At 42.5% G+C, this 14,267-nt stretch overlaps 1 protein-coding gene across 1 annotated transcript in view; it reads right to left on the reverse strand.

Annotated features, from left to right (window-relative positions):
* LOC109870064 (kinesin-like protein KIF19) overlaps positions 1-14,267 on the reverse strand; it is a 73,323-nt gene that overhangs the window by 32,007 nt on the left and 27,049 nt on the right. The window contains exon 3 of the mRNA XM_020460386.2: positions 3,473-3,671. Within this exon, the coding sequence (XP_020315975.2) occupies positions 3,473-3,671 (199 nt within the window). The remainder of the gene's footprint in view (positions 1-3,472; positions 3,672-14,267) is intronic.

Consider the following 14,267-nt stretch of genomic DNA (forward strand, 5'->3'; position numbering starts at 1 on the left):
TTACTCTCTCGCGCAAATTCCAATAATGGTCTATAGGTAGCCAAATGTAGCTGCTGCTCATTCCGTTTGCCCGAAAATGGATAAATGGTTAAAGATACACATAGCAGCTCTACAGGCAGTACTGCTACTACCAGCAGTACTACACCTGTCAAAGACACAAGTTGCTCTGCTTCCACGAGCACATCCAACGTCTGATGCAGCCAAAGAGCTGCTGCCCCCTTACCAGGGAAAGTCAGGGATGTTGGACCATCGAAGAGGCGCAAATATGACAGATAGGGATGTTGGACCATCGAAGAGGCGCAAATATGATGAGAACTACGTTGATTGGGGGTTCACTTATATTGGGAGTAGTGCCTTTCCTCAGCCACAGTGTGTTAGATGTGCAAAAGTACTATCTTTCAACACTTGCGCAGACATTTAGAAACAAAACATGCCAATTTGAAAAATAATAAAAAAAAAATAATTTTTTGAGCAAGAATTAAGACGACTTTCGAGTAGTAAGACATGTATAAAAGCAACAGATTCCATTAATAAGAAGGGGCTAGAAGCGTCTTATATGGTGAGCTACCGAGTGGCTAATATAGGCAAGCACCATACTATTGTGGAGGACTTCATGCTTCCTGCTGCCGCGGATATGTTTGGGACAATGCTGGTGGGAAAAGGCCCCAAAAAACTATACAGACAATGTCTTTGTAACGTCTGCTTCCAGCTCACACCCTCAAACACGTAGATCCCCCGAACGCAGCTCACTCTCCAGATCCCAATCACTTGAATTCTAATTACCTGTTCACACACCGGTATGTCATTATCACACAATATTTAGTTCAGTTCTTTGCACCCCATCACTGAGGTATTGTTTGTTTTGTGACACACGTCTGTCAGCGCTCTGGTTTTCCTGTGATTTAAGCCTCCTGTGTATTATAGTTTTGGCCTGCCTCACTAATGATGCCTTTTTGCCTATTTCTTGCCTGTACTTTAGCCTATCGGATTTCCTGTTATCTACCTATTGCCTGATCTCCCGGACTACGTTACTAGACTTTTCCCTGCCTGTACTGTTGCCCTTTTGGACCCCCTGTGTATGACCATCTGCCTGCCCCCGGACCCAGCTACCTGCCTCTTCCTGTGGTCCTTTGCAATAAACAACTGCTGCGCCCTGCGCTTTAAACCAGCTCTCTCTCTCTCCCCTCGTGTTCATTACACCGTCGTCCTACATCCTCGGAACAGGAAGATATATTGTCGTCAAGGGCTTATATAGGAAGGGAGAGAAGGGTGTGTTTGAAAAGTTTTATAGCCCATGTCCCTTCACAGGGGCGGGCCACTGATTGAGCAGAGCCATAACTTATGAAGACCCAAATCTCACATATTAGAAGCTAAAATCACATTTCATCCCATCACGAATAATTTCATATTCAAACATTTAAATTGAACAACAATTCCATGTAAATCCGATAACTCTGATTAACTCAGAACGAAGCCAACATCAGCGTGAGCTTTGGTTGCGAATGGTATAAACTTTGAACTCTTATTCACTACAGAAGTGATACCTCCTAGCCGTTCAGTTAGCAACAGCAGATGCAACGAGGGTTAGGAAGGAACAGACAGAGTATCCCGTCTATGACCCAACAACGTTACTACAACGTATCCAATTGACAACCAGAGACATTCTTCAAAGGACTCGGTTGGGCAACACGGCCTTCCATCTACCACCAACCTACCGAAGCGCAGCTCAGAGTAAATATTTATTGCATTTTCCTTTTCCAAATGGGTGGTAATTTAGAATGCATAAGATACTGTATTTACGATAGAACAGCTTCTCCCTGTGTCCCTCAGTCTTCCCGCTCTTTCATTCAAACCCAGCCCTTTTCCTTTGTGTAACAAGCTGTCATATCTGTTCCGCCCGCTAGGGACGTTTTCCTTTATGACGTAACTTGTAATCAAGTTATGATTTAATTATGTGTATCTGTAATTCTGTGTGATTAGTTAGGTATTTAGTAAATAAATAATTAAACCCAATTTTGTATTGCTGATTCAAATTGTTAGCCAGGGTTCGTGCAGATAACCAAGAATGTACAACTTTCAGATGAGACTGAATAAAGACGACGATTGATATTGACTGCTATTGATGTAAAATATTACTAGGTCTTTAAGAGTTTATTCGGAAGATAACAGCTCTATAAATATTATTTTGTGGTGCCCGACTCTCTAGTTAATTACATTTACATGATTAGCTCATTCAGGTGATATTAATTATGGAGAAATGATTTTATAGAATAGCATGTCATATCACTTAATCCGGCATAGCCAAAGACACGACAGCAGTGACCATGTAACACTTTTACAACATACAGAAGTCCACCGGTTATCAAGGGGAAAAGTATTGACACGTTTTTTTAAATTGAGAGACGAGCTTAAAGTTTTCTTTACTGACCATAATTTTCACATGTCTGACCGTTTGCATGTTGACGAGTTTCTCACACAACTGGCCTATCTGGGTGATGTTTTTCCTCGCTTGATCTGAATCTAGGATTACAGGGACTCTCCGCAACTATATTCAATGTGAGGGAGAAAATTTAGGCTATGATTAAGAAGTTGGCGCTCTTCTCTGTCTGCATTAACAAAGACAACACACAGGTCTTTCCATCATTGTATAATTTTTTTGTGTGCAAATGAACTCAAGATTACGGACAATGTCAAATGTGATATAGCGAAGCACCTGAGTGAGTTGGGTGCGGAATTACACGGGTACTTTCCCGAAACAGATGGAACAAACAACTGGATTCGTTATCCCTTTCATTCCCTGCCTCCAGTCCATTTACCGATATCTGAACAAGAGAGCCTCATCGAAATTGCAACAAGCAGTTCTATGAAAATGTAATTTAATCAGAAGCCACTGCCAGATTTCTGGATTGGGTGGCGGTCAGAGTATCCTGCCTTGGAAAATTGCGTTGTTAAGACACTGATGCCCTTTGCAACCACGTACCTATGTGAGAGTGGATTCTCAGCCCTCACTAGCATGACAACTAAATACAGGCACACACTGTGTGTGGAGAATGATTTAAGACTGAGACTCCAATACAACCCAACATTGCAGAGCTTTGTGAATCCTTTCAAGCACACCCTTCTCATTAACCTGTGGTGAGTTATTCACAATTTTCGATGAACAATAAGGTTTTATAAGTAAGATGTTTAAATAAAGAGCTAAATGATTGATTATTATTATATTATTATTTATGCCCTGGTCCTATAAGAGCTCTTAGTCACTTCCCACGAGCCGGGTTGTGACAAAATCTCACACTCATTCTTCTGTTTAATAAATGTATCGTACAATGATGGTAAAAAAAAACACATTTAAGAGTGCGCTGAACCTGGTGCAGGAGGGGGTACGCTGCTGAAGGTTGAATGTCTGAAGGGGTACGGGACTATAAAAAGTTTGGGAACCACTGGAATAGAGGATATGGCAGCTATGACAAACCTGTGGGTCCGTAGGCGAAAACGGTGGCGTTGTAGCCAGATATGAGACCTTCGATTAGGCCCTTGGTCGTGGCTCTGTACACCTCCTCCTGGTTGGCTGAGTAGTCAAACGCAACGTCGAACATATAGGTCTTCTCCCGGGAACGGTTGGCACGCAGGATATCATCTGGATCCTCCATGGGGTCCATCAGTACCACCATCTACAGCAGAGAGGAAGGGAGGAGAGAGGGATGAAAAGTGAGAAAAGGGATATTTGAATGATTAGTCATCATACCACAGAAAAATCATTGCATAACATATAATAATACTTTTTGTTTTATGAATCTGTAAGTAGAGAATGACTGCAATTATTCCTGAGGCAGGGCTTGTGACAACACACCAATATATGCAAATGCACTAAAAACTCAATTTGGGTAAATATTGGACAGAACACGTTTGGTTATTTTGACCCTGCAGTTGGGCCACATGACAAGCCGTTGCCGAAGCCAAGTTGGGTTGTTGAAGCTGGATTATTGCTACGTTCAGAGGAGGGCAGTATTTCTGTTACATGTATTTGAATATTTTCTCATTTGCATTCCACGGGCTGAACAACACTCCAAAATATTTTGTAACAAGATCATTTCGACAGCTGTGATTTATATATTATAAATACAAAATACTTTTCTGTACCATTTCTTTATAGCGGTTCACAATTTTGTGGCCCTCTTTCACCCTACAATGGTATCACAAATCTCATGGCACTATGTTGCGATAAGTGTGTCTGCTAAATAACCAAAATGTAAATGTATATGTAAAAATGAACAACTGCAAAGCACACTGGGAATTGTCATTGATCTTGAGTTCATTTAGCAGACGCTCTTATCACACCATAGTGCCGTCATACTTTAGATATCAATGTAGGGTGAAAGAGGGCCACAAAATGGCGAACTATTTTAAAGAAATAATATAGAAAAATATGTTGTATTTTGAAAATACAAATAAAGTCTTTCGAAAATATCTAACAAAATACATTGGAGTGTAGTTCAGCCCACTATTTACACAGCGCTGGGTTGCTTACTCCTCTCTCACTTCTGATACTGCCCCGGTATGACTGTGAGCACCGTAATAGCTGACAGTTACCCAGCTCAGTGCAGCACAGGAGGCTGCTGAGGGGAGGGCGGCTCAAAATAATGGCTGGAATGGAGTAAATGGAATGGAAACCATGTTTGATGTGTTCCATACCATTCCATTTATTCAGTTTCAGCTTCTACTATGAGCCCGTTCTCCCCAATTAAGGTGCCACCGGCTGCCTCTACTGTGCAGGTAATTAAAGTGGTGAAGAGAAACTGACGGGCGCAGCAGCAGTTAGATCCAGGGGTCTGATGGTTTAAACAGGGCCTTTTATCCATCTGCAGCTGGAGATACAAAGGGCCTACTGTGGGGTAGATAGAGCCCTGAGTGCCACCGTTCCCCTCCACACCCACGCAGTCTACGTCCCAATTCCCCCTATTCCCTAGTGCACACATAGGACCCTGGTCAAAACTACCCCTTGACACGTTTCAGCCTTATTGTCAAATGTATTAAATGTTAAAAAAAATCCTCATCAATCTACACTGAATATCCTATAACAACCAAGTGAAATACCTTACTTACATAAGTATTCCGACCCTTTGCTATGAGACTCTAAATTGAGCACAGGTACATCCTGTTTCCATTGATCATCCTTGAGATGAAATGTATTGGACATGATTTAGAAAGGCACACACACGTCTATATAAGGTCCCACAGTTGACAGTGCATGTCAGAGGAAAAACCATGCCATGAGGTTGAAGGAATTGTCTGTAGAGCTCAGAGACAGCATTGTGTCGAGGCACAGATATGGGGAAGGGTACCAAAACATTTCTGCAGCATTGAAGATCCCCCAAGAACACAGTGGCCTCCATCATTCTTAAATGGAAGAAGTTTGGAACCATGAAGACTCTTCCTAGAGCTGGCCAACCGGCCAAACTAATCAACCGAGGGAGAAGTGCATTGGTCAGGGAGGAGACGAAGAACCTGATAGTCACACTCACAGAGCTCCAGAGTTCCTCTCTGAAGATGGGACAACCTTCCAGAAGGACAAACATCTCTGCAGCACTCCACCAAGCAGGCCTTTATGGTAGCGTAGCCTGATGGAAGCCACTTCTCAGTAAAAGGCACATGACAGCCCGCTTGGAGATTTTGCCAAAATGCACCTAAAGGACTCTCAGACTTTCTGGTCTGATGAAACCAAGATTGAACTATTTGGCCTGAATGCCAAGCGTCACGTCTGGAGGAAACCTGGCACCATCCCTACGGTGAAGCATGGTGGTGGCAGCATCATGCTGTGGTGATGTTTTTCAGCGGCTGGGACTGGGAGACCAGTCAGGATCGACGGCAAGATGAACGGAGCAAAGTACAGAGAGATCCTTGATGAAAACCTGCTCCAGAGCACACAGCCAAGACAACGCAGGAGTGGCTTCGGGACAAGTCTCTGAATGCCCTTGAGTGGCCAAGCCAGAGCCCGGACCCAATTGAACATCTCTGGAGAGACCTGAAAATAGCGACGCTCCCCATCCAACTTGACACAGCTTAAGAGGATCTGCAGAGAAGAATTGGAGAAACTCCCCAAATACAGGTGCCAAGCTTGTAGCGTCACACCCCAAAAGACTTGAGGCTGTAATCTCTGCCAAATGTGTTTCAACAAAGTACTGAGTACTTATGTAAACATGATATTGTTTTTTGGTTTTAATACATTTGCAAAAATGTTTTTTTTTTTTTGACAAACTGTTTTTGCTTTGTCATTATGGGGTATTGTGTGTAGATTGATGAGGGAAAAAACTATTTAATCAATTTTAGAATAAGACTGTAACGTCATAAAATGTGGAAAAAGTCAAGGGTTCTGAATACTTTCTGAATGCACTGTATATGGTACAGGATGGCATTTGGGACTCAACCAGATTGTCTGGTGATTGATGTGAACCATTGTGCCATCCATGTAATTTTGAAAGGTGATCAACATCAGGCACCATCGTCCACTATTTTTACCCACCAGCAAGCCATACTCAGGTCTATTCAGAGTTCGCCTGGCTCTACCTGCCGGTTCTATTCAGAGTTCACCTGGCTCTACCTGCCGGCTCTATTCAGAGTTCGCCTGGCTCTACCTGCCGGCTCTATTCAGAGTTCACCTGGCTCTACCTGCTGGCTCTATTCAGAGTTCACCTGGCTCTACCTGCCGGCTCTATTCTGAGTTTACCTGGCTCTACCTGCTGGCTCTATTCAGAGTTCGCCTGGCTCTACCTGCCGGCTCTATTCAGAGTTCGCCTGGCTCTACCTGCTGGCTCTATTCAGAGTTCACCTGGCTCTACCTGACGGCTCTATTCAGAGTTCACCTGGCTCTACCTGCTGGCTCTATTCAGAGTTCACCTGGCTCTACCTGACGGCTCTATTCAGAGTTCACCTGGCTCGACCTGCCGGTTCTATTCAGAGTTCGCCTGGCTCTACCTGACGGCTCTATTCAGAGTTCACCTGGCTCTACCTGCCGGTTCTATTCAGAGTTCACCTGGCTCTACCTGTCGGTTCTATTCAGAGTTCACCTGGCTCTACCTGCCGGTTCTATTCAGAGTTCACCTGGTTCTACCTGCCGGTTCTATTCAGAGTTCACCTGGCTCTACCTGCCGGTTCTATTCAGAGTTCACCTGGCTCTACCTGCCGGCTCTATTCAGAGTTCACCTGGCTCTACCTGCCGGTTCTATTCAGAGTTCACCTGGCTCTACCTGACGGCTCTATTCTGAGTTTACCTGGCTCTACCTGCTGGCTCTATTCAGAGTTCGCCTGGCTCTACCTGCCGGCTCTATTCAGAGTTCGCCTGGCTCTACCTGCCGGCTCTATTCAGAGTCCATCCACAGGGGCACCGCACAGTGGCACAGTGTCAGAATGTAATAACTGTAATAATAATGACAACTCAGGGGAAAGACCTATATACTACTGCAAACATTAATCACTTCACTAAGTGGTGGTCTGGGAGACTTAGCTATCTCCCCAGAGCTCTGTTCTTCAGCAGAGGAGTCAGGTCAAAGCTGAGGAGTCAGTTGGACACTGTGGTGAATATTAAAACATTGTCTTGATATCACTGATGTTTTTGACTACTGGATGTTGTGGTGCGTACAGGGTTTAAATAGTCTGTTCTGTTCCTGTCCAGCTCTGAATGGCTGGAGAGAGGGCCTTTAGTTTCAGGACAGTGTTTGTGTGTCTGTCTCCCTGTGCGTGTGTGTGTTGTCTGAATGGCCTGGGTCTGGTCTAGTATCCCCAGCACAGCATAGCCCTGTTTAATGACCCCTCAGTCATGGAGCCGCTCACTTTGAAGCCTCTTGATTGAAATTCAAGAGGAGAAATCTGACTTTTAAAAGCATACAATTACACAGAGAAAGAGGGAACAAAACACACGCACAGAGACGTAATCAGCAAACAGAAGAGAGGAGAGAGGTAAGAGATGGGGAGGGAAGAGAGGAGGGGAGGGAGAATTAGAGGAGTGGAGGGAGAATCACGTTTCTCAGGAAACATAGTATTGTATTGTAAACCAGGAGCTCTTCTTCTCTTCTCTCTAGCCAGGGTCAGAGACACTCAGTAACCTAAAGAACCGCATCGGTCTGGTGTCTTCACCAACAACGTGACAGAACTGATGCGTTGTGTGTGTGCACGCGTGTGTGCGTGTGGTGGAGATGACATAGGACAGAAGAGAGATGGCTCTGGCCTTGACGTACTTCAACCTACCTGTCTGAGAGCCCTGCTCTGCTCTACTTTGGTCAGACAGGCTGGCAGCACCCCCTACTGTACCTGGCAGCCAAGGCTGTGTGCGTGTCCATGTGGGTGTTTCAGTAGGCATCAGCGAGCATATAAAGTATCATGTCTTTTGTTCAAGAGAGGTTCTGGTGTGCATTCAAGGATGTTCTTAGACCAGAGTGTGTTTAGTACAGTAGCACGTGTGTGTGTCTATGCTAAGGAACACCCTTTAAGGCCAATCAGGATGATTGCACACCTCTCGCATCTGTTGCCTTTGTTCCTTAGGTTACCTGGGTACCCCACCTCGCCCGGTAATGCATGACAGCTGCTGGCAGGGCATGGCATCTTCTGTAGGGTGACTGTTGTTAAGGCAGCTGATAAGGAGCCCTGCAGTATGGTGCCAGTGGGCCCAGATGGCTGTGAAACTAGGCATGCACTTGTTCCAACGTCAGTACTTGCACGCTACTTAGAATGAAGCAATACATTGGGCATGCTTTCTAAGTAGTGTGCATTCTAAGTAGTACGTTGAATGCAATCTGACACACATAACTGGATGCCAGAATATAAGACAAAAGCAGCTCTAACTCCTCAAATGGAGTCATGGACCTCAGTCCACCTCCAACAAGGTTCACAAGGTGACTCACTTCATTACCTGGGAACGACCAGCAGTGTTTATTTAAAAGAACAATGAGGGTGTTGTTGCTCTGCTCGCGATCCATGTTCCATTACTGTCTTATTAACAATAACAGGCTCTTATAAAGAACACAGGTCTGAGTTCAGTTTGTGGCCCCCTTTTCAAGCCTGCGTTGGAATCAGAAGTCTGATAGCACTATGTCATAACTCTCCTGTGACGATCTGAAGGATCAGGTTACAGTGGGTCCGCTCTACAGCGTGCTCTCTCTCGTAGAGGGGCAGAGCGGGAAGTCGGCTTGTTTATAGCAGTCATAAAATATGCTGTCTCTATGCTCTGTAGTGTTTGAGCGTGGAATGTAAACTGTGGAACACAGTTGGACATCAAAAGTTTTAATAATTAAACAATATTTCAATTTTTGAGAATGTGGGAGTGGTCCGTGGACACTTAACTTCTTCGATATAGGGGGCGCTCTTTTAATTTTTGGATGAAAAACGTTCCCGTTTTAAACAAGATATTTTGTCACGGAAAGATGCTCGACTATGCATATAATTGACAGCTTTGGAAAGAAAACACTCTGACGTTTCCAAAACTGCAAAGATATTGTCTGTGAGTGCCACAGAACTGATGTTACAGGCGAAACCCAGATAAAAATCCAATCAGGAAGTGATTTTTTGAAACCGCCTCATTCCAATGACTCCTTATATGGCTGTGAAGGAGCTAGGAGTCAGCTTACGTTTTCCACGTTTTCCCCAAGGTGTCTACAGCATTGTGACGTATTTGTAGGCATATCATTGGAAGATTGACCATAAGAGACTACATCTACCAGGTGGTCGCTTGGTGTCCTCCGTTGCAATTATTGCGTAATCTCCAGCTGCAGTATTTTTACGTTTGCTTCTGTTGAGAAGCCAGCTGCCACCACTGATAGATTATCGAATAGATATGTGAAAAACACCTTGAGGATTGATTCTAAACAACGTTTGCCATGTTTCTGTCGATATTATGGAGCTAATTTGGAAAAAAGTTTGGCGTTGTAAGTGCATTTTCCGGTATTTTTCTTAGCCAAACGTGATGAACAAAACGGAGCTATTTCGTCTACACAAATAATATTTTTGGAAAAAATGAACATTTGCTATCTAACTAAGAGTCTCGTCATTGAAAACATCCGAAGTTCTTCAAAGGTAAATTATTTTATTTGAATGCTTTTCTTGTTTTTGTGAAAATGTTGCCTGCAGAATGCTAGGCTTAATGCTATGCTAGGCTATCAATACTCTTACACAAATGCTTGTGTAGCTTTGTTGAAAAGCTTATTTTGAAAATCTGAGATGACAGTGTTGTTAACAAAAGGCTAAGCTTGTGTTTAAATATATTTATTTAATTTAATTTGCGATTTTCATGAATAGGAAACGTTGCATTATGGTAATGAGCTTGAGGCTATGATTACGCTCCCGGATACGGGATTGCTCGTCACTAGAGGTTAAAGAACAGTCATGACGAGTGTGTTTCATTTGGTGATCTCATGAGGGACAGGAAACACTCATGACTGTGTCTCTGGGTGTGTACACTTCTTAATTATGGGGTTTACATCTAAATATTGTGAAACGTATGTGATTAAACATGACACAATTTGTGAAAAGATGTAATGTGATGTTAACCTTCTAAATGAGAAAATGTGGTTTTCATATAAAGTCAACCAAATCAGTGGCCACGTCCATGTGAGCATAGACGTCACGTTGACATCATGGACCGCCCTTTTCTCAGAAGTGTATAAAACCCACTCCTGACTAAATTTACATTAGACCAGAAAATATGGAGCTGACGCTACATGTTGAAATGGTTGAGAACAACAACTCTATAGGCCCAGGAGACCAGACAGCGTGTAGTGTTGGCTACACGGCTGGAAATGCAGATGGACCGGAAATTCCAACAGAGAAGACAACGATGACATACGGGCCTAAATATGTACATTGCAATTATTTTCGAATGAGCGGCCGTTCATGTGCAAAGGATTAGCATGTCAATGGATATAATGATCAACTGTGTGTAGTGAAACCATTTTGTCTTTCCCTCTTTTTATCCGTGTCCACCCCTTTCCATTATCTACCAAGCAGTCATACCGGTTTAGCCCACTAGGGACTTATCAATGCGTTGTGTTAGTAACCAATAACAATATTGTTTGTTTATGTATTTCTGTGATTTGTTTAGTTAGTTAGTAAATAAATAATTAAGCCAAATTGTATTGTCACGTTCTGACCATAGTTCTGTTATTTTATTCTTTGTTTTAGTATGGTCAGGGCGTGAGTTGGGGTGGGCAGTCTATGTTTGTTTTTCTATGTTGGTTTTTGTGTTCGGCCTAGTATGGTTCTCAATCAGAGGCAGGTGTCATTAGTTGTCTCTGATTGAGAATCATACTTGGGTAGCCTGGGTTTCACTTTTGGTTGGTGGGTGTTTGTTTCCGTGTGAGTGTTTGGGCCACACGGTACTGTTTCGGTTTTTGTAAATTCACGTCATCGTTTATTGTTTTGATTCCGTGTTCAGTGCTTTCTTTAATTAAAATCCTCATGAACACTTACCATGCTGCGCTCTGTTCCGATCCTTACTCCTCCTCAGACGAAGAGGAGGAAATCCGTTACATGTATTTTGCTGATTCATTATGGGAACAGGGTTTGTGCAGATATCCAAGGGGTTGCGACGTTCAGTAATGAGAACTGATGAGGTAATAATTATACATTAATAGAAGACTAATCGATAAGATCTAAAAAATATCTGAACAGTCGATTCGGGAAATAGAGACTCTATAAACATTTTCCCATGGTGCCCCGACTTCCTAGTTAATTAAAGTTCACATGATTAGTTTAATCACGTAATAATAATTCCCCTTGGAGAATTGATTTGATAAAATAACAGTCATCACATTTAATGATAGTCCAACAACTATGATGTGATAAAAGCGTCTGCTAAATTAACTAAATATAAATGTTTATGTAAAAACAAACCATTTATTTGTCACATGCGCCGAATACAACAGGTAGAGCTTACCGTGAAATGCTTACTTACAAGCCCTTAACCAGCAATGCCGTTAAGAAAATATTTACTAAATAAACTAAAGTAAAAAAAGATACATTCTTTAAAAGTAACACAATAAATAACAATAACGAGGCTATATAAAGGGGAGTCAATGTGCGAGTGTACCGTTAGTCAAGGTAATTTGTACATAAAGTGTACAGTGACTATGCACAGATAATAAACAGCGAGCAGGAGCCGTGTAAAAACAAAGGGACAGGGGATAGACAGTACAGTGCATTCGGAAAGTATTTCAAACCCCTTGACTTGTTCCAAATTGTGTTGTGTTACAGCCTGAATTCAACATGGATTCAATAGATGATTTTTCTCACCTATCTAAACACAATATGCATGTTCATTTTCACATATACATTTTGGTCAATTAGCAGACCTGTTTATCCAGAACTAAGGTAGTTAAACAACAACATATCACAGTCATAGCAAGTCAAAAGTTCCTGTAACGGTTACTGACAACGTTGTTGCTGTTCGGGCTGGCTACTTGCAAATGCATTTCTGTATTTTAAAATACAAAATATGTGTTTTAATTAAATAAATGTTCAAATACAATAATTGTGTAGTTTATTTTGATACATTGATCTTTATGGTATTTTGTCATTCTATTTTGTAATTGTATTTTGTCCTTTTTGCCCATCCGTGCTTGCAGTCCAGTCCAGTATGGGTTGAGGGCAAAGAGAGAAGATGGCAGGGTCTGATTTTCCATGGAACCAAGAACGTCCATTTGACATTGTGGCTTGGGGCAGTTGTTTTCCCTTCTTCTGACTAATTCATGGGTCCAAATGAGTGAACTGAGCCTGGACACATGCTGGGCACGAGACCTGAGACTGATGGATCGAAACACTGGCCGACCGCAGAGGCCTGGGAAACCAAAAGCAATTTCCTGCTCGATGGTTCTGGTAAACATGGTGACTGCATCCCAAATGGCACCCATTTCCCTATGCAGTGAACTACTTTTGACCAGAGTACTATGGGCCCTATATGGGAAATAGGGTGTCATTTGGGACGCGGATGGAATTTTCTTCATCATCTGTTTTAATCATGGTGTTTTTCCAGCACCTCAATGGACATCACATGGTAAAACCACTTCACACTGGATGCAGCCTAGAGAGTCAATACGAATGATGACAAAACAAACGTCCAGAGAGTGAATTCAGACACTGGGGATCTACAAATATAGAGCCAGCGGCTACACTAAATCTTTTAAATATTCATGCCCCTGTCCTCAACTATCACCCGTTCCAAAGTCAAAACGACAGCCTGCTTATGCGGCGACATGAAACCAATTAGTTGGATGGTGTTATTTAAATGCTATAAAAAGCCATGTTGGCTTGAGTGTCTCATCCAAGTCCTCTAAGCCTGATAGGGTTTCTAATCAACAGGGCTCACTGGTCTAAAGTCTTTAAGGGGAGCAGGAGCAGACTTCTGTTTGGTTGGCCATCTAGCTGATTGGAGCGCTGCTTGCTGTGTTGCCCACACTGCTCTGCTACCACCGCCACCGTGATGCAGATTCATAATTTAACGCCTGGGTGTGGTGAGGTTTCACCTGCTTCTCTACTTCTCTCTCTCTCCCACCGACTCTCTCTCTCTTTCTCCTTACCCACATGAAACATTAATATAGTTTACTATAGAATATAGGGTTGGGTTTATACGGTATTACCAGAAGTGCACACAAGGGGCACTATAAAAATAAAAAATGAAAACATTTGGCATCAGGGATCTGGATCCAGGAGGGGATTAAATGTCTCTGCTGTAACCAAGAAGCCTGATCTTGACATCGAGCCACTTAGCAAGTTAGCAAACCAAATACATATAATTTATTTGACACATCTTAGATTTCTTATAGTTATACTTAACTTCTAGCTATTACAGTATTATCCCTCGATCAGGTGTGGTACTTACTACATTACTATCCTCAAAAAAATCACTAGTAAATACTACAGTAAATACTACAGTAAATTGCATATACCCTGCCATTACGTTCTCCCATATCGCAATTTGTGCCACCCATAAGTGAGAAACCTACATGCCAAGTATAGACCATATTGTGTTCCCTAATGGTTATAGAAAATAACAAAAGCGCTGAACTATCCATTCAGAACCCAGTCCTACAGGTTATGGAACATTTCCTATTTTAGTATCTATCCAGTAGGTTTCCATAAGGAGAACGCCTCCACCTCTATGTCAAAGATATTAAAACATAAACACTAAAGTAAATACTACAGTAGTGCCTGGAATGCTACTGTAAATACTACATTATACTACAGTCCACAAAAACACTACAGTAAATACTACAGTATAATACAAT

Source organism: Oncorhynchus kisutch, linkage group LG25 (assembly GCF_002021735.2).
Source record: "Oncorhynchus kisutch isolate 150728-3 linkage group LG25, Okis_V2, whole genome shotgun sequence".
NCBI lineage: Eukaryota > Metazoa > Chordata > Actinopteri > Salmoniformes > Salmonidae > Oncorhynchus > Oncorhynchus kisutch.